The 24,372-nt window shown below is 49.6% G+C and overlaps 1 protein-coding gene across 11 annotated transcripts in view; it reads left to right on the top strand.

Annotated features, from left to right (window-relative positions):
• Positions 1-2,723: 2,723 nt before the first annotated feature.
• Positions 2,724-24,372, top strand: part of ABO (ABO, alpha 1-3-N-acetylgalactosaminyltransferase and alpha 1-3-galactosyltransferase) — a 31,867-nt gene continuing 10,218 nt past the window's right edge. For 5 of the 11 annotated variants that reach the window (XM_043916432.1, XM_043916427.1, XM_043916433.1 and 2 more), the window contains exons 1-3: positions 2,765-2,847; positions 18,435-18,619; positions 23,766-23,813. Coding sequence is in view for 4 of the 11 variants with exons in the window: in XM_043916423.1 (XP_043772358.1) it covers positions 2,835-2,847; positions 18,362-18,434; positions 23,766-23,813 (134 nt within the window). In the remaining 7 variants the exon portion in view is untranslated. Of the gene's footprint in view, positions 2,848-18,361; positions 18,620-23,652; positions 23,814-24,372 lie in introns of all 11 variants that reach the window. The other 6 variants (XM_043916423.1, XM_043916425.1, XM_043916424.1 and 3 more) reach the window with 3 other exon arrangements.

The following is a 24,372-nucleotide window of genomic DNA, read 5'->3' on the forward strand; positions in this document are numbered from 1 at the left end:
GGAAGTTCACAATCGGGATGGGGAATACATGTAAATCCATGGCTGATTCATGTCAATGTATGACAAAAACCACTACAATATTGTAAAGTAATTAGCCTCCAACTAATAAAAATAAATGAAAAAAAAAAAGAGGAAGTTCACATACAACATTAATAATTTTAAAATGTGTGATCCAGTGGCACCTAGTCCATTCACAGTCCTATGGAGCCATCTGAATTTTGTCCAGAACATTTTCATCGAGCCCTAAAAAGATCCAGGACCCAGCGAACAGTCACTCCCCACTCCCTCCTCCTCCTCCCCCCGCCAACCACCAGTCTGGGTTCATCTCTACAGATTCCCCTCTTCTGGATACTTCGTATAACGGAATTACGTGATCTGGGCCTTTGCGTCTCGTTTCTTTAACTGATCACATTGTTTTAGAGGTCCATCCACGAGGTGGCAGGTATCAATACTTCATTCTTTTTTATGGCTGAACAACATTCCATGGTGTGAACAGACCACACCACACAGACCATGGTGTGAACAGAATGGTATTTAACCATTCATCTGTTGATGGACATTGGGGTTCTTTCTACCTTTCGGCTATTGTGAACAGTGTTGCTATGAACGTTTGGGTGCGTGTACTTATTTTTGTATCTGTTTTCAATTCCTTTTGGTCTATACCCAGGAGTGGAATTGCAGGGTCATAGAATAATTCTATGTTTACATTTTGGGGGAACTGCCAAACAGTTCACCATGGCAACTGCACCATTTTACATTCCCACGCAAAGCGTGAGGGTTCCAATTTCTCCACACCCTCACATCGCTTGTCATTTTCCTTTTTTTTTTTGTTTGGTGTGAAGGGTTGTCTCATTGTGACTTTGATGTGTATAAGTATCCTTGATGGCTAGTGGGGCTAAGCATCTCTTCGTGTGCTTATTGGCGATGTGTATTTTGAGAAACGTCCATTTTGAAATTGAGTGTTGTTTGTTGCATCCTAAAGTTTCCTTGTACGTTCTGGACGCTGGATACTTACCAGATATACAATTTGCAAATATCCCCCCCTTGATCCTGTGGTTGCTATTCCTTTCTCAATAATGTTCTTTGATGCACAAAAGTTTAAAATTCAGATAAAGCTCAACTTACTTTTTTTTAATTTTGTTTCTTATGCTTCTGGAGTCATATCTAAGAGTCCATCACTGAATCCAAGTCAAGAAACCTCTGTTTTCCCCTAAGAGCTTTAATTATAAGCTCTTATATTTAGGTTCACAAAAATTAACTAAAAATGGATTTAATTTTTTTGTATATGGTATGAGGTAAAGGTGGCAGTTGATTTTCATTCAACTCTTTAAAATTTTTTTTTACTGAAATATAATTGATTTACAATGTGTTAGTTTCAGGTATCTTTAGGATTCAGTATATATATGTTAGATTCTTTTCTATTATAGGTTACTACAAGATACTGAGTCAAGTTCCCTGTGATACAGGAACTCCTTGTTGGTTCTGTTTTATGTACAGTAGTGTGTATATGTTAGTCTCAGACTCCTAATTTATCCCTCTCCCATCCTTTCCCCTTTGGTAACCATAAATTTATTTTCTATGTCTGTGAGTCTATTTCTGCTTTGTAAAGAAGTTCATCTGTATCAGTTTTTTAGATTCCACATATAAGTGAGATCATATGATATTTGTCCTTCTCTGACTTACTTCACTGAGTATGATCATCTCTGGGTCCATCTACATTGCTGCAAATGGCACGATTTCATTCTTGTCCTGCGCCTCTCCCAGCCCCAGCTCGGCAAAGGCAAGGATCTGCCCTTGGGATGCGGGTGGAAGGACCCTCTCCCCCTTCCCCAGTGGCAAAGGCGAGGACCTGCCCTTGGGATGCGGGTGGAAGGACCCCTCCTCCTTCCCCAGTGGCCGGCACCCAGAGATGGAAGCTCGAGAGGAGAGAGCGTCCAGGTCGTAGGATGAGCCCGTGAGCCCCTGCTCAGGAGGCGGCTCCCCATCCAGCCTGGTTCCCTCGTCCTGCTCCCTCGGTGGGGGGCGGGGGTGGGGGAGGATCAGCGCACGAAGCATGAGCTGGGGGAGGGGGGCAGAGAGAGGGCTGCCATCTCCTCTGTCGCTCTGAGCTGGTGAGCTGGGCCATGTTGGATTTCTGAATGAGGCCCACCAGCCTGAGGTTCCCGCTCCCCAGATGGACCTCCCCAGAAGACACGGGAGACAACTTCACTAGAGCTGCTCTTTACCCGCGAATGCTGGAATTCTCTGGGACCAGAAGCTTCCTTCCAGAGAGAATGACGGGGCCCAGCGAGTGTCCAGGTCTCCGGTCTGTTCAGCAGTCAGGCAGGTGAGGCAGGTGTTTGAGAAAAGCAGTCCACAGGGTGGAGAGACGGCCCAGGGGGTAGGTGGGGGGAGAGGGGGGCAAGCCAGGGTCTACCACCCGCCCCCCTCACCGGGCTTGAGGGCCAGAGCGCGGGGCAGGGCTTGGCCTTGTGAGCAGGCGGAGCAGCCCACTGGGCCCCTCTGTGATCCGAGGTGTGGGCAAGACGCTGCCCCCGAGCTGCGGGGGGCAGCAAGCTTTGGGCATCCAGCCAACAAGTCTGGGTTGACCCAGTCGTGGGACTGACCCAGCTGGCGGCCCTGGGCAGATCTGGGCAAACAGGTGAGCTGCTGAGGCTCCTCCCACCCCAAACAGACAGACAGGATTGGCCCTGGGCAAGGGGCTGGCCCTAAGTCCTCAGCTCTGGCTCTGAGCCTGAGGCCAGAGCTGCCTTCAGCTTCTGCTGCGCAGACCTCAGCCTCCCATCCCCGGCCTCTGCCTCCAGGCACCTGGCTTGCAGGTCCTCTCAGGAGCCATGGATCCCAGAGGTGAGTGGGGAGGGCCAAGGGCTCCAGGAGCAGGGCTGTGGGCACCTCTTGAGGGATCTGACCATCTGGCCCAGCGTGCCCAGCGGGGTTAGAGCCGGTGGTCCTGAACCAGGAGACGGGCTCAGAGAAGGCCTTGCATGTGTGGTGGGTGGTCGCCGGCAAGAATGGTGATGGCTCCCAGGGAAGGAGGTCTTCCCTGGCGGCTCAGACGATAAAAAACCCACCTGCCCTGCAGGAGACCGGGGTTCCGTACCTGGGTAGGAAAGATCCCCTAGAGAAGGGAATGGCTACCCACTCCAGTATGCTTGCCTGGGGAACTCCATGGACAGAGGAGCCTGGACATGCCCAGGTTGGTGGAGGGTGGAGGGCAGACCCTTGAGGGCAGCTGTCCTGATTCGACGGCCAAGTCTCCCCCAGGTAGAATCATCCCCAACAGCCACATCTCTGGAGCTCTCTCTTTCCTCCACTTGTCTGGGCCCCGGAGGAGGGAGCAGGTGGTCACTGAAGGACTTCCTTCTGCTATGAAGACTGCCTGGTCAAAGCCCCTCCCGGGTCAAAGTCTGTCCCAGTGCCAGTGTGGGAAGTTGGAACCCAGGACATCTGGGGAGTGGGGGGTTGGTGGGGGCGGGGACAGAGCAGGAAGCCGGGAGGGAGGGAAGGAGGAACTGGTCAAGGGGCAAAGAGGCTGCGTCCTGGATGGCAGAACCCAGCCCAGCCGGAACCCCATCCACCGTCAACCAAGGTCACCCGTGAGGCTGGGGGTGGAGAGGCAGAGGGGAGCGGACAAGAGCGGGCAGCGGAGGAGGAAAGGGTTGCTCCGGGGTGGGGGGTGGAGGCTCAGCCTGGCCCCTCCCGCCCCACCTTGTGGCTTCCTGGCAACCACTCCTCTCCCTGGGGGAACCGCCTGCTCTCACCCCCACCCTCCCAGCCCCTGTGACTGCCCATGCGAAACACAGGCTCTGCGGGCAAGTGGACTGCCGGGCACCTGGACTCCTCAGGACCCCGCACGGGGGCATTCGTGTGCCCCCCTCACAGAGCCCAGCTCAGCGAGCGCCCGCAGTGCGAGGCGGGGTGGCGGGGCGCTGGGGCGGGGAGCGGGGGGCACCCTGCGGCCGGGGCCGCTCCTGGGGGCGGGCCAGGACACCAGGCCCTGACCCCTCTGTGCGTGAGTCCCGGGCCAGCCCAGGCACCGTTCCTGCACCTCATCTGGGGCCCGCTGGTGATGAACCTGCCAGAGCGGCAGTCGGAGGCCTGAATGGGAAGGCGGCTCTGCGGTCCCCTCCTCCCAGGGACCAGCTGGGGCTGAGGTCAGACCCCAGCCCCTGGACCCTACCCTTACTTGACCGGTGGAGAAATGTAAGGAGGGCCCCGGGGGGCTCTGGGCTTTCCAAACAACTAGGAAGTCTCCCCTGCCCTCCCAGGCACCCGCCAACCCAGAGCAGGAGGAGGCGGCCCTGGTAGGAAGCTGGGAGGGTCGGAGAGGCGACCAGCACCCACGTGGATCCCTTGCTCTGCGCCCTCCTGGCTCCAGGGACGGGAGTGGGGGGACTGGCCGTAGGGGGTGCCTGCCACCACCGGCAAGGAGGCGGCAGCGGGAGACGGACTCCCGCCGCCCTTCAGGGGGTCATGGGATCAGGACCCAGCCCTCTGCCTGCTCACGGGAGCCCCTGGGTGCCTGGGGGCGCACATCTCTCGGAAGACCAGGGTGCATGGCAGGCTCTTTTTTCTGACAGTTGACACAGAAGTTCTCTTGGCTCCAGCTGGGTCTCAGGGCAGGGCTCCCGGAAGAAATCCTTTTCCCAAACAGACTGGGAAGGACATGCTGGGTGTTCCCAGCTCAACTGGTTCAAGTTTGTACTGGTTCCCTAAAGCCGTGTGTCCTCAGAGTCTGCTCTTCATGACCAAAGCAGAGAGGCGCTTGTGAGGGCGCTGCGTGGGGGCCAGGGGCCCGGGACTCTTGGCCTTTCCCAGCCAACAGAAATTGACCAGAGCCCCGACAGCAGAGACTGGCCAGAGGCCAGAGGAGCAGTTCAGGCAAGGTTTTACTGGGGCTCTGCGGCAGCAGAGGGCAGTGAGAAGTAACAGGTTCCCCTGCTTGCTCGCTTACTGGGAGGGTGGGAGGTGGGCAAGCTTGTTCCTTATGTGGGGTGAGAGTAGGGTTGTCCAGGCGTGGGACTGCAGGGGTGGTTTGCCCACCCCTCAGGTGCTATTGTGAGCAGGGCGCATGCGGGCTACCCTGCTTTTGCTCCCAATCCCCTGCTTTTGTTCCTGGCTTTTCCGAGGTGATAACTAAGGGGTGGTTTGGTGGGTTTTTTTTTTTTTTGTATCTTTTGTCCAGAATTTACCCCAACTGTGCATGCATGGAGTTATTTTTAGTGCCATAGAGTTTCTTTGTGTTTTGTTGCTGGGGGAGAGGTGTGTCCAGGTGCAAGTATTGCAGAAAAGGGTCCAGAGTCCCAGCCTGTCTCACTTGCCACTGAGAGACTCTACACCCTTATCCTTAAGGGGTAAGGGACTGACGGTTTCTTCTGAAACTTCATCCTGCTGGTCTTCCCGGAGACCCTAGGTTTCCCTAGAGGTGTAGAAGTCCCTTGCTGACTGTTCCAAGGACCTGTAGGGACCTGAACCACCCTCCACGGGAATGGGTTGAACTCCTTGAATCATCATGAGCCTTACTGCAAACTTTGGAGCCTAGTAGACACAAACTTAATCAAAAGGCTAAACAAACAAGGGCTAGAAAGAAGAACAACAATAAAAGGGCCTGGACGGGGAAGGAATCAGGTGAACTTTGAGAGGGCTCCCTTGACTGTTGACCAGTCAGTGGATGACGTCACCCGTGCCATGAAGTCATTCTGCTTGGGTGTATATTTTTGTTTATATCAGGATTAAAATTGAACATGTTTCTCTACTTTTAGAATGGGAGATCTGGCCCTGTTGGTTCCAGGTCTCCTTCTTGGACTGAAAAGTCACAAGTTTTCGACACTTGGGAAGACAAGGGAGCACTAGAGGAAATATGGCACAAATCAACATTGACTGAAAAGAAAAGGGTTATGAAAACATGAAAACCTCCTGGCAGAAAGCTTTTTATACCTTGTAGGATCCAGGAGAACAAACAAGCAGACCAGTTTTCAGTTTCCCCACCTGTATTGAGTAACAGGATTGGTGATTGATTGTCTGCTGAGGCCAAATAGCTTTTTCCAGTGTTGGTTTCTCCCTGGTATGGGCCTCAGAGCTGTTTTTTTCGCCTCCCAATCTGCCTTGCTGTTCCCTTGGATAAATTGAGAATTTTCGTTTTGCTGCCCATGGCTTAGGCCTAAAATAGCTTGTTTTCAATCTGGAGATAGCCGTCTACTTCCAGGGTTTATAACATATCTCAGATATTTGACTTGTTGTTTTGAGAGTTGTGCCTTCATTTGGGAGAACTTGTGAACCCAGGTCTCAAGGAAATTAAGGACTTCAGTGGTATTCTGATCTGAGGCCTCCATGGTGGGATTACATATTAATATGCTGAATACATAGTGTAGAATAGCCTCTTCTTTTAGATGTGTTTCCCTCAGTTCTCTTCCTAGGGCCTGGGCAAACAAGTGTGGGCTGCCTTGAAAACCCTGAGGCTGTGCTGTCCAGGTATATTGTCGCATTCGACTCCACTGGGGGTTAGTTCACTCAAAGGCAAACAGATCCTGAGAGGAGGGAAAAATGGGATTCAAAAGAGGGCACTCCTGAGGGCAAGCACAGTAAACCGCTTGGCTTCTCCAGGAATCTGGACTAATGCAAGGACTTGCCACGTGGGGACTTACAGGGACCCCCACCTTGGGTACAGTTCTAAGGCCTTGTGTGATTCGATATTCCCCCATTGACTTAACAACTGGCAGAATTAGGATACTGCGTGGGGCTTTCCTGGTGGCGCAGACAGTGAAGAATCTGCCTGCAATGCAGGAGACCCCAGTTCGATCCCTGGGTTGGGAAGATCCCCTGGAGAAGGGAGCGGTTACCCACTCCAGCATTCTTGCCTGGAGAATTCCATGGACAGAGGAGCCTGGCGGGCTACCGTCCATGGAGTCGCAGAGTCAGACACAACTGAGAGACTAACACTTGTTCACTATGGAGGCTGATGGGGTACTGAGAGGCCCTGTTTTAAGAATTTATCTGTGAGGGGTTGCAAACTTTTTTTGCTCCCAACTTTATGTTTTGTTAGGATAAGTGGCTTCTGGCTTAAGGTTAATTTTTACAGGTTGGATATTTATAGACTTCCTAAGGATTCTTTTGCCCCAAACTTCAGGGAATAGGACCTTGCTCATTCAGAGTCAAGAACAGGGGCTGCCTGGGGTCTCCTAATTGTCATATGGCTGAGAGGGAGCCGTATTATGGTCTCTCCCCCGTAGTGGTGAGAACTTCCCTGGTGGCTCAGATGGCAAAGTGTCTGCCTACAATGTGGGAGACCCAGGTTCGATCCCTGGGTCGGGAAGATCCTCTGGGAAAGGAAGTGGCAACCCACTCCAGTGCTCTTGCCTGGAGAATCCCGTGGACGGAGGAGCCTGGTGGGCTACAGTCCATGGGGTCGCAGAGAGCCGGACACGACTGAGCAAGTAAACGTCCTGGTAGTGGGGCAGGAAGCTCAGGCACAGCTCCAGAGGTGTGTGTTCAGCTGGCAAGTGAGAGGCCCGGGGAAGGAACAGCTTCAGGTTTTTCCATCAACAGCAGTTACTGTGCAGGTTTTAGAGGAAAGAGGTCCAGAGGGAGAAATAAGGACAGAGTAAGTGGCTCCCGTATTGATTTAATAAGTCAGTCTTCTTACCTGCCACGTCAAGGACCACCCAGGGCTTCTTGATGGAGATGGACAGCTCGCTGAGGGGGGTCACCAGAATCCCCAGGCAGCCTGAGTCATCCAGCACGGCTGCCTCGGGAGTGGGAGCCCCCTTCCCCTTTGGGACTGGGGATAGTCCCACCTCCAGTGACCGTATGCAGACTGGGCATGGACCAGGGGCTTCTTTTTGGCACTTTTGACCAGTGGCCGGTTGACTTATATTTGAAGCATTCCCCCCTGCTGGTTTTACCTCCAGGAGGATGGTTAAACTTCCATGGCCCCTTTGGGTTGTCCTGAGGTTGCAAGGCATAGCTAACAGCCATGGTCCTCTTTAGCTTGAGCCCTGGCCAGCCTGTTTGCACGTCAGTTTCTCTCTTCCTCCTCGGTTTGATCTGGATTATTAAATACCCCAGAGGTCTCCTCTAGGAGTTGGGGCATTGGGGTCTCTGGGCCGAATTGTAACTTTTGGAGTTTCTGCCTGCTGTCAGGGGCAGAATGGCTGATTAAATGTTGTCCCAGTAGGGACTGACCCTCAGGAATGGATGGATTGAGGTCAGTAGGTTTTTTTAAAAACCACAAGCCATCCCTGAAAGAGGGCTGGATTTTCTTTTTTCTTCTTGGGTTGCTCCTTTGACCTTTTCAGAGTTAACTGGCTTCTTGATGCACTTGCTCACCCCTTCTAATACACACTGTAGTGTGCTCCCTGGCTTCTTGTTCCCTCCTGGGAATTATAATACCCTCGGGATTCCTGATTTGAGACTGCGTCTCCGTCCATAACAAAGCGTTCGGGTTGGTGCCTGGTCCGTGTGCCCCTGGGCTGCTGCCCAAATTCTCTGTTTTTCCTCAAGGGTACAGCAAGTAGATAAGACTATTTGGGCACTCTTCCAAGTTAAAGGCCAGAGTTAGGGCCTGTTTCTTCTGACTTAGAAGAGGATCCTTCCATGTTGATTAACCTGCAACTAAGAACGCTTCTAGAAATGAAATCCATCCTGGAGACATTTACCAGGAGGCTATTATCAGAAGAGGGTCGGGGTGTCCTCTGAATTCCCTTCTTACCTAGTGAGACTTGGGGCATCGTCTACTCTCCCTTGGATTCCCTGGTGCCTCAGACAGTAAAGAGTCTGCCCTCAGTGCGGGAGGCCCGGGTTCTATCCCTGGGTCAGGAAGATCCCCTGGAGAAGGAAATGGCAACCCGCTCCAGTATTCTTGCCTGGAAAAGCCCATGGATGGAGGAGCCTGGTGGGCTACAGTCCATGGGGTCCCAAAGAGTCCGGCACAACAGAGTGACTAACACTTTCACTTTCTTTCACTCCTGGCTTAGGCATTTAGTCCTAAACAGGGACTCCACTGGTCTCATGCAAGCCAGGCAGGTGGTCACCCTGGCCTGGATCTGAGCCCTGACATTGCCGTGGGTTCTACATGACTTTGCGCAAAGCTGTTCCTTCTATGCAAAGTTCCTCCCTGGCTGGGGCTCCTCTAATGAATTCCTGTGGGACGATGATGCCCACACTCTCCTCTGCAGAGCCCTCTATTTCCTCCCCTCCCCTGAGCACTAAGAAAAGAGGAGCACTGTTTCCAAGGAGGAAGATCAGGGTGGCCTAGGAGACACCCGAGGCCCTTTGAATTGTTGTCGTTGTTCAGTCAGTAAGTCATTTCTGACTTCTTGATCCCATGGATGGCAGCCTGCCAGGCCTCCCTGTCCCTCACCACCTCCTGGAGCTTGCTCAAACTCATGTCCATCGAGTCGGTGATGCCATCCAACCATCTCATTCTCTGTTGTCCCCTTCTCTTGTCCTCAATCTTGCCTAGCATCGAGGTCTTTTCCAATGAGTCAGCTCCAAAGTATTGGAGCATCAGTCCTTCCAATGAACATTCAGGATTGCTTTCCTTTAGGATTGACTGGTTTGATCTTGCTTTGAATATTTGAAATTAAAAATCCCTGGCTTAAGTCACTTCCTTGGTTAGTGGTTGATAAAGTGTTCTCTGTTCATTTCACTCGACCTGTCAGCAGCAGCCCCGGGACACCTTTGGGTGTGGTTTGGTGGTGTCAGGGCACACAGATTTCAAGAACCTGTCAGGGAAGTGCCGCCTTCGTGACCCCTTCCCTGCTCCATCCCCACACCCTCCCTCCCTGGACGCTGACTCAGGACAAACACCATGGCACCTGCTTGTCGTGCCCAACTGCCACGTCCAGTCCAACCCTGGGGCCCGGCGGCCCAGCTTCCAGTCTCCCTGGATCCTCCAACACCAGGAGTTTTCCATGATCTCTTCCATCATCCTGTCTCTCCCTCCTCTCTCTGGTCCAGCTCACCTCGCTGCTCCCCACCCGGGGCTCACTTCCCGTCCTGGGCCGCTATCCCTGCGCCTTTGGGGGAATACAGGAGAGCTCCTTGCACTTTGCCTCCAAACAGTCTTTTGAGGTTCACCTGTGCAGCCCGCTCTGTTTCAGAGGTGGGTGAGGAGTCGGGGGTCTCAGAAGTCAGCTGGGAAGCGCCAGGAACCCAGACCAGCCTCCAGCTCTGAGCCACGGGGCAGCTGTGCAGTACACAGTGTGGGCCAAGAAGACTCCATCCAGATGTGTGTGCTGAACGCCATCGAGCGAGGGGGCCAGAGGAGAGTCAGGAACGTGTACTGATGCCCCCAGCCATCCCGCACGGGGCTGGGGGAGCTGCCAACGGGGATCCTCAAGGTCGGGATGTGGCTTTGCTGGATGGAACCCACCTTCAGCCCACTCTCCCGTCAGCCCCATCAGCAGCTGGAAATGAGCCTGCAAGCCCACCCCATTTGTCGGCCTACTTTTTTTTTTTTAAGAATTATTGTAGTAAAATATACATAACAAGAAACTCACCATCTAAACCTCGTTTCAGTGTACATTCCAGCGGCGTTGAGTACATTATGCACCTATCACCACCACCGTCTCCAGAACGGTTCATCTTCCCAAGTGGAAACTCTGTGCTCCGTCCCAGCCCCAGCCCCTGACCCCCACCATCTGCTTTCTGCCTCTAAGGATTTGACTCCTCTAGGGACCTCAGAGAAGTGGAAGACTACAGGATTTGCCCGTGGTGACCGGCTTACTCCCCTTGGCATGATGTCCTTGAAGCCCATCCGTGTTGTATCTCATGAAAGGGAAAGTGTTAGTTGCTCAGTCGTGTCCGACTCTTTGCCACCCCACACTATAGCCCACCAGGCTCCTCTGTCCATGGGATTTTCCAGGCAAGAATACTGGAGTGGGTTGCCATTTCCATCTCCAGGGCATCTTCCCAACCCTGGGATTGAACCTGGGACCCCTGCATTGCAGGCAGATTCTTTACCATCTGAGCCACCAGGGAAGACCCTGTTGCATCTCACAACAAGCCTTTATAAGGCTGACTCACACTCCACAGTAACGATGCCCCACAATTTCTTTATCCATCATCCATCAATGGATGTTGGGGTGCTGCTTCTTTTTGGCTCTTGTGAATAATTCTGCTGTGCACACCAGTGTCCAAATATCTGTTTGAGTCTCTACTTTTACCTCTTTTTGGGTGTATGCCCCTGAGCAGAATTGCTGGATGATAAAGAATTATATGTTTGATTTTTTGAAGAACTGCCGTACCTTTTCCCTCGTGACCAGGAATACATCTTGGGAGTTGGAGCTGACACGGTGTGGTGGTGAACTGAATTCAGGAAAAGGAAGTGTTAAAGATGCCTCGGAGTTTTTTGTTTTGTTTTGTTTTATGGCCGCCAACCAGAGCTTGTACTTGGTGCCAGCAGTGATAGCTCCAAGTCTTAACCACTGGATTGTTGGGGAATTTCCAGCCTCAGATTTTTTTTTTTAATGTTTATTTATTTATTTTTGGCTGTGTTGAGTCTTAGTTGTGACACACAGGGTCTTCCTTGTGGCCTGCGGGATCTTTCGTTGTGGTGCGCGGGCTTCTCTCTAGTTGGGACTCATGGGTTTAACTGCCCTGTAGCATGTGGGGTCTTGCGCTTCCCTGGGGCTCAGTGGTAAAGAATCTTCCTGCCAATGCAGGAGATGTGGGTTTAATCCCTCGATCGGGAAGACCCCTTGCAGAAGGAAATGGCAATCCACTCCAGTATTCTTGCCTGGGAAATCCCATGGACAGAGGAGCTTGGAGGGCTACAGTCCCTGGGGTTGCAGAAGAGTCAGACACAGCTTAGCGACTAAACAGCAATGATGACCTCTGGGACCTTAGTTCTGCAGCCACGGACTGAACCCCCGTCCCCTGCATCGGAAGGTGGATTCTGAACCCCTAGACCACCAGGGAAGTCTCAGCCTCGGACCTTCAGGTGCATGGTGATGCCCTATCCTCAGACAGGAAGAGTGCCCCTTGAAGGTGTGGTCATGGGGACCCACATCGTGTTTGGCCGTGATAAAACTGATGTGCCCTCCGTGGGGATGGCCACTCCAGTTTCCGGGTCTGCAGGGCCACGAGAGGTGAAGGCTGCAGATGTGACCAGAGGGTCAGCAGCATAGATACGGTATTTAATGCTCCAGTACAAGCTAGGAGCCCCCGGGTGGTGAGTGCGGGTGCAGGAGGGGGCCCAGGACCACGCCTGGAGCCTCCGGTTCTCATGCTACATCAGGAGGAAGAGCCAGGGGAAATAACCCAAAGAGTTCAACTGCAGCTGCTGCGCCAACTCAGACAAGGACAAAGACATCGGGTCAGGGTGCGGAGACTCTTGGAGGCTCTGCGTAGGGAAGCTTCAGCGAGGCGCAGGGTGAGAGGCTGGCTAGTGAGGGTTAAGAAGGCTCTGGAGAAGGGTTGGAGGGCTCAGGTATAGAGGATTTTCTTTTCCAAGATTTTCTCTAAAGGGATGCTCAGACAAAAAGGGAGGGGCGCTGGAGGCAGACAAGTCGCAAGAACGTGAGTGATGTACAGACGTCACATTCTGCCGCACCCCTGCTCTGGTCACGGCCATGTTCCTGCTCACCTGGTCCCGCACACACCTCATTACCAGGGCACGGCCAATAACCCACTGCCCGCCCGGTGGGTGAGAACTGGAGTCTCAAACAATCTCTGTCTGCCCACCCTTCCTATCCTGAGGTTGAATGCCTTTCAGCATGCATTGTCATCTCACACACTTTGCCCTTAAGAAAAATTCAACAACTGTTCATATTTATTAAGTCATACGAGGTATTATTAAGGGACTTAGGGTTTTTCTGTGACATGAGTTGTAAACATTTTTTCCCTGTTTTCGTTTCTTTTGACTTTGTCTGTTGTTCTTTTTAGCCATGCATAGCACTTCATTGGGTCATATTTATTTGCCTCCATTTAGGACTATTAAGAAAACCTTTTGTCAAACTTAGGCTTTTCTTCTCTCCAAGATTTAAAAAGAGACATGTTATTCTGGTTTATTTACATATTTATTTAATGTCATTATTGTACATTTGGAGAAGGAGATGGCAACCCACTCCAGTATTCTTGCCTGGAGAATCCCACAGACAGGGAAGCCTGGCGGGCTGCAGTCCATAGGATTGCAGAGTCGACACGGCTGAGCGACTAACACATTGTACATTACCTGGTTCAAAAATAAAAATGACTCTTCAGGAGATAAACTGCATGTCAAGCCCACTGGTCACTGCCAATACTGCTCCCCTGCTCTTTATTCACAACCTTTGCATTTACTTCTGCTGCTGCCTTTTAGGTTTTTTAAAAAATGTAAAAGTAAATGAATATATGTCCTTTCCACCCTCTTTTCTCACACATGGGTAGAATATTACTTGTACTGTTCTGTACTTTGCTTGAAACATGACTCTTAAATTCCAACAGCATTTTTTTTAATGGCTGTATAGTACGCTTTATTGGACACACCAAAGTCAATTTAATCGGCACACCCCCGCCAACCCTGCCACAGACGAACCCGTGGGTTGTTACCGGTCTTTTGCTCTCACATACAAAGCCTACCAGTCATTCTACTTGTGTGTAGCTTCCTCTGCCCTGTAGATGCTCCGCAGTGAATCTGCAAGGTCCGATGCTGAGTCTGCCTCTGGGTAGATACTGTCTGATCGTCCTTCGTTTTGGGTCCTACCCTCTTCTACTCTCTACAGCGGTGTTTCTCGCTAACCCCCCTCCCCCCCACACACACACCTGTGACACTGTGAAGGGAGATCTTTTAGAAGACCTTACTGAGTCAGGTTAAGCTTTGGAAGGCCACAATCACTGACGTCCAAGGTTTGTTTGCACCCCAAGGATCAGTTTCCACCCTCTTAGGGGTGATATGCCTCCTCGCCCGCCCGGCCAGTTCCCCGCCTTGAGAAAGCTCCACCCCAAGGCGTGGGCGGGCGCGGTCCACACAGTCCACTCCCTCCCTCCGCAGAGCATCGCTGGCCCTTTCACCATCTGTTGGTGAGAAATGGGATCTCCCTGTGGCTTCATTGTTTTTTATTTTTAAAACAGCTTCAGGAATAATTGACATATAATTGAGCGTTCGATCCCTGCGTCGGAAGATCCCCCAGAGAAGGAAATGGCAACCCACTCCAGTTTTCTTGCCTGGAGAATTCTGTGGACAGAAGAGCCTGGCGGGCTACAGTCCATGGGGTCCCAAAGAGTCGGACATGACTTAGCGACTAAAAGCCAGCAACAACAAGCTACACGTACTCAAAGTGTGCTGTTGGGTAAATGTTAACATCTGTGTACCTCCATGAAGCTATCACCACAGTCAGGACAACAAACAAATCTGTCACCCTCAAAGCTTCCTCTTGCCCTTCTGTGACCCGTCCCACCTTCCCCACCCCTGCCACAGAGGGCAGACACCCTTTCTGTCCCTATAGACTACTGTGCGTTTTCCAGAATTTCATATAAAGGAAACTGCAGTAATGACTCCTTTTCATCTGGCCTCTCAGTATTTTGCAAATCCTCAACGCAGACCTGTGTGTCCAATTCATTCTTTCTGCTATGGTGCGGCCACACCTCAGTTTGCTTATCCTTTCCTCTTTTGATGGATATTTGAATTCTTAGCTATGACAAATGAACCTGCTGTACCAGTCCTGCGAATCTTTGTGTGGACACTCTTTCATTTCTCCTGAAAAGGCTGGGTCATCTGGGAGGAAATGCCTAACTGTTTTTCAGAGTGGTTGTGTAATACTACAACCCCCCACACAAGCATATGAGAATTTCTTTAAAAATTTTTTTTTAATGTATTTATTTTTAATTGAAGGATAATTGCTTTCCAGTATTGTGTTGGTTCCTTCCATACGCCAACATGAATCAACCACAGGTATACGCTTGTCCCTTCCCTCTTGAACCTCTCTCCCATCTCCCACCCTCTAGGTTATCACAGAGAGTTTCGGTTGCTTCATATCCTCTCCATCATCTGGTATTATTGACCTTTTAAATTCTAATGGATATATAACAGTATCTTATACTCTGGTTTCTCTTCAGATCCTATACTCTGGTTTCTCTTCAGATCGTATAAATCTTTCGCCTTTCACTGTGATTTTAATGGACATTTCTCTGATGACGAATGAGGAACATTTTTCATAAACTTTTTTTTGCCATCTCTATATCTTCTTTAATGAAATCAAGTGTGTTCAGATCATACATATGTGTATTGGGTTGGCCAAAGGTTTTTCTGTAAGATTTTACTGCAAAACCTGAATGAGCTTTTTGGCTAACCCTATGTATAGAATTGATGCCTTCAAACTGTGGTGCTGGAGAAGACTCCTGAGAGTCTCTTGGACAGCAAGGAGATCAAAATCATCAATCTTAAGGGAAATCAACCATGAATACTCGTTGGAAGGACTGATGCTAAAGTTGAAACTCCAGTGTTTTGGTCATCTGATGTGAAAAGCTGACTCTTTAGAAAAGTCCTCAGTCCTGGGAAAGATTGAGGGCAGAAGGAAGAGGGTGTCAGAGGATGAGATGGCTGGATGGCACCACCAAGGCAATGGACATGAACTTGGGCAAACTTTGGGAGATGGTGAGGGGCAGGGAGGCCTGGTGTGCTGCAGTCCTTGGGGTCACAAAGAGTTGGACACGACTGGGGGACTGAACAGCAACAATATAAATGTGTGTATTTTCATACAATTGGGTTTTATATGCAGCTCCTTTATCAGATATGTGACTTGGAAATAATTTTTTCCTGGCTGATTTGTCTTTTTTATTCTCCTAACTGTCATTAACAGAGCAGAAGTTACTCATTTTGATTAAATCCAATTTATGAATTTCTCTTTTCTGGATATGGCTTTTGGTGTTGTATCTAAGAAATCTTTACCTAATCCAAGGCCATAAAAGTTGTATTTTTTTTTCTAAATGTTTTATAGTTTCAGCCCTTATAGCTTTGTCTATGATCCATTGCAGTTAATGTTTGTATGTGGAATGAAGTTCATTATTTCTGTGTACAGATTGCCAATCTGTACACAAGAAAATAAAGTCTGTCACGGCTTCCACTTTTTCCCCTCCTTTTTGCCATGAGGTGGTGGGACCACATGCCGAGATCTTAGTTTTTTGAGTGTTGAGTTTCAAGCTAGCTTTCCACTCTCCTCTGTCATCCTCATCAAGAGGCTCTTTAGCTTCTCTTTGCTTTCTGCCATTAGAGTGGTATCATCTACATATCTGAGGTTGTTGATAATAACAATTGATTTTTGTATATTGACCTTGTATCCTGCAGTTTTGCTAAACTCACCTGCTCACTTGTTAGTTCTAACACGTTTCGTTTTTTTTTTAAATAGATTCCATCAGATTTTCTACAGAGATGAACATGTAGTATGGGAATAAAGACAGATCTGCTTTTTCCTTTCCAATCTGGATGCATTTCTTTTCTTTTTCTTTTTTTTTTAAAGCAGCTTTATAGAGGTAAAGCAGACATGTAACAAATGACACATTAATTTAGAAAGTATAGAATTTAACAACTTTTGATGTGTACACCTGCAAAACCCATCATGACAATTATGAAAATGAATGTCACTCTCACCCCCAGAGAGTCCTGTGCCCATTCGCAACTTCTCTCCGCCGTGCTCTCCCCACCACCATCCCCAGGCAACCGCTGTTCTGGCTTCTGGCACTACAGATCGATTTGCATTTCCTAGAATCATATGTAAATGGAATCTTCCAGGAAGTACTTGCTTCTATCTGGATTTTTCCACGCCACATGATTTGTTTTAAACTATGACTGTAAGCTGAATTAATCAGACACACAAGACGGAACAGAAGACTCTCAAGTACAACAAAATGTTCCTATCCACTTGAAAATCTTATCCATCCATTAAATCAAACCCAAATTGGGCATATCAAGTTCCCTTAAGCATTTAAAATGTGGGACACATAGAGTTTATACAAAGTTATATAATACAGTGTTACCAAATTCATTGTAAACTTGTATAAGCTCAAGTTTTTGTTTTGTTTTTGATTTTTATTTTTTTATTGAGGTTTAGTTGATTTACAATATTGTGCTGTTTCAGGTGTATAGGAAAGTGATTCGTTATTTTATATATTTATACATATATATATATATTCTTTTTCAGATTCCTTTTCCTTATAGGTTATTATATAATATTGAGTAAATCTCTGTGCTATACAACCAGTTCTTGTTGGTTATCTATCTTATATATAATAGTGTGTATATGTTAATCCCAAACTTCTAATTTATCCCTCTCCCCCCTTTTTCCTTTTGATAACCATCAGCTTGTTTTCTGTCTGTGGATCTATTTCTACTCATGTGGACCTTTTTTTTTTAAGATTCCACATATAAGTGATACCATATGATATTTGTCTTTTTCTGTCCTGTACTTCACTTAGTATGATAATATCTAGGTATCCACGTTGCGGCAAGTGGCATTACTTCACTCCTTTTTATGGTTGAGTAACGCTCCACTGTATATATTGATTTTTACACACCACACCTTCTTTTTCCATTCATCTCTTGATGGTCATTTAGGTTGCTTCCGTGTCTTGGCTATATGTGTGTGACTAGAATTTTCATCTTCATACCATTTCCATCTTCATACCTAGTCAAAGAAAACAGAGGTGTCTATCCTTGACCAAATGCAGTTCTTTGGTGAATGTTTCTGGACTGCACCCGATGTGTATAGTTTTCTTAGTCCAACACTTGGGAGCCCCTCAGGCCGCTGCAACGTGAGACTTGGGCGTCTGAGACCCAGCAGTGTGGTGGCTGTGGGTGGGGGCTCATTCAGGATGCTGTGGTTCACTCACACAGTTGTGTCCGACTCTTTGCAACCCCATGGACTGCAGCACGCCAGCGTGGGGCTTGCTAAACCCACAGCCTCCAGCCAAGGTTTTGTCAGCACACGTGAGGCAACTTCCTTCAAACGTGCAGTTCCCTGGAGTGCAGCCTCCTTGCAGGGCCTCCCAGGCCTGACTGTTTCTGTTGCAGGTAACCCTGGTGCGCGCTCCTGCCGCACTGGGGATTCGGGTGTTTAGGAGGCTGGGAATCCCCTCGGCAAGGGGGCCGCGCGACCTTTGTCTCTCACAGTCCTCTGTCTCGTCACACACCCTGCTGGTCAGTTCATGCCATTGCACCTGCTTCTCCGGAGCGTAGGAGTGGTCCTGGCCCCCTGGGGCCTGCCAGTGAGCAGGGGCACCCAGGCAGGTGCCCAGGGACTGCAGGGCGAGGCTCAGTGGGACTACGGCTCCAGGAGAGGTTCCAGCCCCCCTTCCCCGCGAGCGGAAAGGAGGGAGAGGCCGTCCCCGGCCAGTGCCCGACTTTGGCCTCGACAGGCACCAGGTGACCCAGGCCTCCTCTTCACAGAGATCCGGGGGAAGAGCGCCAAGTCCTGGCTGGGTCTGATCCTGCTCTTCGCCGTACTTCTGGGCTTCTACAGGTAAGGAGGAGGGGACGGCCCGGGCCCTGTGGAGCTGGGGACTTATGACCTGAGTGACCAGAGCCGCTGTGATGACGTCAGAGTTCCCACTGTGCTGAGACGCCGGTTCCCTGCCAGCACCTTGCCCTGCTCCCAGGTGATTTACAGGCGTTAATGTAACTGCAGGTGACGGGCTCATCCGGGAGGTGAGTGTAAACATGACTGGATGGGGAGGGCTGCAGAAGGCAGTGCTTACGGCTTTTTAGAAACACCAATTACATCCACATATGGGGCTCACAGGGCTTCCCCGGTGGCACTCACAGTATAGAACCTGCCTCCCAAAGCAGGAGACGTGAGAGATGCAGTTTCGACCCCTGGGTTGGGAAGATCCCCTGGAGGAGGGCATGGCAACCCACTCCAGTACTCTTGCCTGGAGAACCCCATGGGCAGAGGAGCCTGGAGGGCTGCAGTCCACGTGTTCACAAAGAGTCGGACGCGACTGGAGTGACTGAGCACACAGGCGTGCATGGGGCTCGCATCGCAATTTGCACATATTTATGGAGAAGAGATGACACCTTTTCACTGCATTGTGATACGCTATTTTATGTTTTAAAACAAACCTGGCAGCTCTAAAACTGTATTCCCTGCAAAGAAGCTAGTCATACTCTCTCAGGACTCGGTTCTTATTCCACAAGAGGGTGCAATTAACCCTAGACTCAGTTGTGCAGTGGGTGCCAAATGTTTATTTACCATTTCAGACTACAGATTGCATATGCATTTAGTTGTTAGTTGTTAGAGCTATATGCTTTGTCACTGATGGCTTTTGCAAAGAAATGTGTTAGAAAGAGCCTCCATTTGTGGGATATGTATTCTGTGTGATGCCTTGAGGGGAACACATGGTGGGTGTTCTAGACTCTCTCCCCAACCTGTAAGATAATCATTATTGTTGTTGTTTAGTCAGTCATGTCCAACGCCTTTGTGACCCCATGGACTGTAGCCCACCAGCCTCCCCATTCCATGGGATTTCCCAGGCAAGAATACTGGAGTGGGTTGCCATTCCCTTCTCCAGGGGATCTTCCTGACCCAGGGATCAAACCCGAGTCTCCTGCATTGGCAGGCAGATTCTTTACCACTGAGCCACCAGGAAAGCCCAGGACAGGCATTACTATTCCCATTTTATACCCCAGGAAAGGAGGCTCCAGAGGTTAAGGAATGAGACCAAGGTCATAAGGTGGGAAGTGGCAAGGCCAGGGTGCCAGCCCCTCCACCAGACTCCAAACCAGGGTTTCCAAGTCCCTCAGGGAAAGTGTCCTCTAGGATGAGCATCCAGGCTCAGGGCTGATGGCCTCGGCATTGCAGGCTTTGGAAAATGGAGTGCACACGCAGTGGGACACGCCCACACGTTCACCTCCGTGAGCATTTACTGAGCACCTGCTTTGAGCCTGGTGGTTTGGAGGGCACTGGGATGCCAGTGTCCACGAGATGGCTCCCCGTTCTGAAGGATGTCAGGTCTGTTAGGCGGAGTACACAGGTGCCAGGCAGTTACGGGTGACCGGCTGTCACAGGAGTGGGTACAGGATTTCCTGGCACTCCTGGGAGACCACCCTTCCTTGGTCTGCCAGCATTGGACTTACTGGGGTTTCCTGGAGCAAGTCTTGTCTGAGCAACAAAACAAGCTCATCACATTCACATCTGGTGCAGGGTCGGGAAGGATGTGACATTCCTTGCGTGGGGGCTGTTGGCAAGCACAGGGTCCCTCCTGAATTGCTGCAGCGCCCCCCTGGGCACCCATCTCTGTCCCAGAGCCGCCTCTGTTGTGCTGTGGGTCTCGGGGCCGTGCTGGTCCCGCAGTGCGACTGGCAGGTGACCAAGTCTCCATCTGATCTTCCCTCAGCAGGAGCGCTCAGTTCTCTGCAAGCAGCCTGTCGCCATATCTGATTCTTAGAACAAGCGCTCAGTTCAGTCGCTCAGTCGTGTCTGACTCTCTGCGACCCCACGAACTGCAGCACGCCAGGCCTCCCTGTCCATCACCAACTCTTGGAGTTCACCCAAACTCATGTCCATTGAGTCAGTGATATCATCTAACCATCTCATCCTCTGTTGTCCCCTTCTCCTCCTGCCTTCAATCTTTCCAAATGTCAGGGTCTGTTCAAATGAGTCAGCTCTTCGCATCAGGTAGCCAAAGTATTGGAGTTTCAGCTTCAACATCAGTCCTTCAAACAAATATTCAGGACTGATTTCCTTTTGGATGGACTGGTTGGATCTCCTTGTAGTCCAAGTGACTCTCAAGAGTCTTCTCCAACACCACAGTTCAAAAGCATCAATTCTTCTGTGCTCAGCTCTCTTTATAGTCCAACTCTCACATCCATACATGACTACTGGAAGAACCATAGCCTTGACTAGATGGACCTTTGTTGGTAAAGTAATGTCTCTGCTTTTTAATATGCTATCTAGGTTGGTCATAACTTTCCTTCCAAGGAGTAAGCGTCTTTTAATTTCATGGCTGCAATCACCATCTGCAGTGATTTTGGAGCTCCCAAAAATAAAGTCAGCCACTGTTTCCCCATCCAGAACAAGTGCTGGAATTGCCTAAAAATAGTCTTCCTTCTAACACAAGGACCCCAGGGAGATGATTCTGGGAGAGCCGTGTGGCACATTCCGGGTGGTGCCTTCAAGAGTCTGGAGACACCCGTGGCCGTGTCTTGCAGCTTCCCGCTGTGACTCAGGTCTGAAACGGCGCATTCCCACTGGGCTCCCTCTATTACCATAAAGTGCCCAGCACTTTATGGCAGCCTGTTGAGTCTGGGGTCTGACCTCTCTTCTTTTTTGTTGCTTTTGGCCAAACTGCGTTGCACACAGGATCTTATTTCCCCGACAAGGGATTGAACTCAAGTCCCTTTAGTGGGTGCTCCGAGTCCTAACCACTGGACTGCCACAGAAGTCCCTGACTGCTCCTCTTTATCTTTATCTTTATGCAGCCTTTTTAGATTCTTCATCTAGCAGCCTCCTCTTCTATATTATTTGTGTTTGTTTTCAGTTGTGTCTGACTCTTTGCGACCCATGGACTGTAGACTATCCAGCTCTTCTGTCCCTGGGATTTCCCAGGCAAGAGTACTGGAGTGGGTTGCCATTTCCTTCTCCAGGGGAGGGATCAAACCCAAGTCTCCTGTGTCTCCTGCATTGCAGGCGGATTCTTTGCCTGCTGAGTCATCGGAGAAGCTCATCATGTGTTAGATTTCATTTCATCTTCTCCCCACCCCCTCATTTTTGACAGGTTTTATCTTCTCTTTTGTTTTTAAAAAAGAAAAAACAAACCTGATAAATATTGACATCCAAAAGAGTCATCTTGAACTGTGGTGTTGGAGAAGACTCTTGAGAGTTCCTTGGACTGCAAGGAGATCCAACCAGTCCATCCTAAAAGAAATCAGTCCTGACTATTCATTGGAAGGACTGATGCTGAAACTGAAACTCTAATACTTTGGCCACCTGATGTGAAGAACTGACTCACTAGAAAAGACCCTGATGCTGGGAAAGATTGAGGGCAGGAGGAGAAGGGGATGACAGAGGATGAGATGGTTGGATGGCATCACCAATTCAATGGACATGAGTTTGAATAAACCCCGAGTTGGTGATGGACGGGAGGCCTGACATGCTGCAGTCCATGGGGTCGCAGAGTCGGACACAACTGAGTGACTAAACTGATACTGATTGACTGAAAAGAGTCATCTGACTTCTGAAATAAGTTTTCTTCTAGAGCAAAGTTTTTAAAAGATTGGACTTTGCCTCAGAGATTCCTTTCATAATTTTTTATGGATGTAGAATTTTTACATTTTTTGTTTGCATATAATTTAAAATTCAATCCTGGTTTGAATATGAACACTTTCCAGCAAGCTTCAAAAGCTCCCAGGGACATCCCTGGCACTCCGGTGGTTAAGACTCCAGACTTCCAATGCAAGCGGCGCAGGTTCAATCCCTGGTTAAGGAACTGAGGTCCCCACATGCTGCGTGGCACTCTATGTGGCAGGCTCACTGTAAAACAGAAAGGAGGCTGGCTCTCAACTTTAGGGTGTATGCAGATCACTTAGAGAACCTGTTAAAAATGGAGATTGCTACACATACACACCCCTGCCACACACACACACACACACACACACCCCTCCTAACTGCTCAGGTTTGGATTCAGGAAGTCTGGATTTGCCTCTAAAAACAATTCCCCAGATGATTCTGATGCTGGGGTCCCCTATCCACAGAGAGCAAGGCCATGAGCACATACAAGCTATTCAGTTCAGTTCAGTCACTCAGTTGTGTTCAGCTCTTTGCAACCCAGTGGACTGCAGCACGCCAGGCTTCCCTGTCCATCACCAATTCCCGGAGCTTGCTCAAACTCAAGTCTATCGAGGCGGTGATGCCATCCAACCATCTCATCCTGTCGTCCCCTTCTCCTCCCACCTTCAATCTTTCCCAGCATCAGGGTCTTTTCAAATGAGTCAGTTCTTTGCATCAGGTGGCCAAAGTATTGGAACTTCAGCTTCAGCATCATTCCTTCCAAAGAATATTTAGGACTGATTTCCTTTAGGATGGACTGGTTTGGTCTCCTTGCAGTCCAAGGGACTCTTAAAATTCTTCTCCAACACCACAGTTCAAAAGCATCCATTCTTCAGTGCTTAGCTTTCTTTATGGTCCAACTCTCACATCCATACCCAACTACTGGAAAAAACCGTAGCTTTGAGTAGACGGACCTTTGTTGGCAAAGTAATGTCTCTGCTTTTGAATATGCTGTCTAGGTTTGTCATAGCTTTTCTTCCAAGGAGCAAGCGTCTTTTAATTTCATGGCTGCAGTCACCATCTGCAGTGATTTTAGAGCCCAAGAAAAAGTCTCTCACTGTTTCCATTGTTTCCCCATCAACTTGCCATGAAGTAATGGGGCCAGATGCCATGATCTTCATTTTATGAATGTTGAGTTTTAAGCCAGCTTTTTCACTCTCCTCTTTCACTTTCATCAAGAGGCTCTTTAGTTCTTCGCTTTCTGCCATAAAGGAGGTGTCATCTGCATATCTGAGGTTGTTGATATTTCTCAAGTTATTAGTTAGGGTGATGACATGGGGTTAAAATAGGGTGGAATGGGGGAAGGGAGGACTAGGGCACCACCAGGGGGATCTGCCTGTGCACCCCATTCTCTCCTTTCACCCCTGTGAGATGTCCCACTGGCTCCGCTCAGGCCCCACATCTATTTTCTCAGGAGCCAGAGACCAAACGGTCAGAATGCTGTGTTGAAGTCTCAGCCTTGAAACCACCCTGTCTGCTCTCCTCTGTCTGGTGAGGACTCAACTCCACATTCTTTTGTCCCCCCAGCAACGTGTTCAGCCTGATCCCCAGAAGACAGACAGAAGAGTCTCAAAGGTAATGGATGGGTCTTTGGTGTCAAGGTGGTTCCTTATAGAAAGATCTAGAACAGAAATAAAAATAGAATGTGCAGTGAATTGGAGGTCCTTATAATGAAAGAGGCAGTCAGTTCCTGGCTGATTCCGAGTTCCTCTCTCTACCATGTTTTCTCAAACCTAAAAAACTACAAAGACAGAATCCTGTTGTCTGTTGGAGAGGACCCCTTTATGGCTGGCGGCAGCTCCAGGCCCAGATTGGGAATGAGTAGTGACCAGCGTTCAGTTCAGTTCAGTTCAGTTGCTCAGTCATGTCCGACTCTTTGTGACCCCATGGACTGCAGCATGCCAGGCCTCCCTGTCCATCACCAAATGCTGGAGTCTACCCAAACCCATGTCCATTGAGTCGGTGATGCCATCCAACCATCTCATCCTCTGTCATCCCCTTCTCCTCCTGCCCTCAATCTTTCCCAGCATCAGGGTTTTTTCTAGTGAGTCAGTTCTTCACATCAGGTGGCCAAAGTATTGGAGTTTCAGTTTCAGCATCAGTCCTTCCAATGAATAGTCAGGACTGATCTCCT

Source organism: Cervus elaphus, chromosome 11, assembly GCF_910594005.1.
Source record: "Cervus elaphus chromosome 11, mCerEla1.1, whole genome shotgun sequence".
Lineage (NCBI taxonomy): Eukaryota > Metazoa > Chordata > Mammalia > Artiodactyla > Cervidae > Cervus > Cervus elaphus.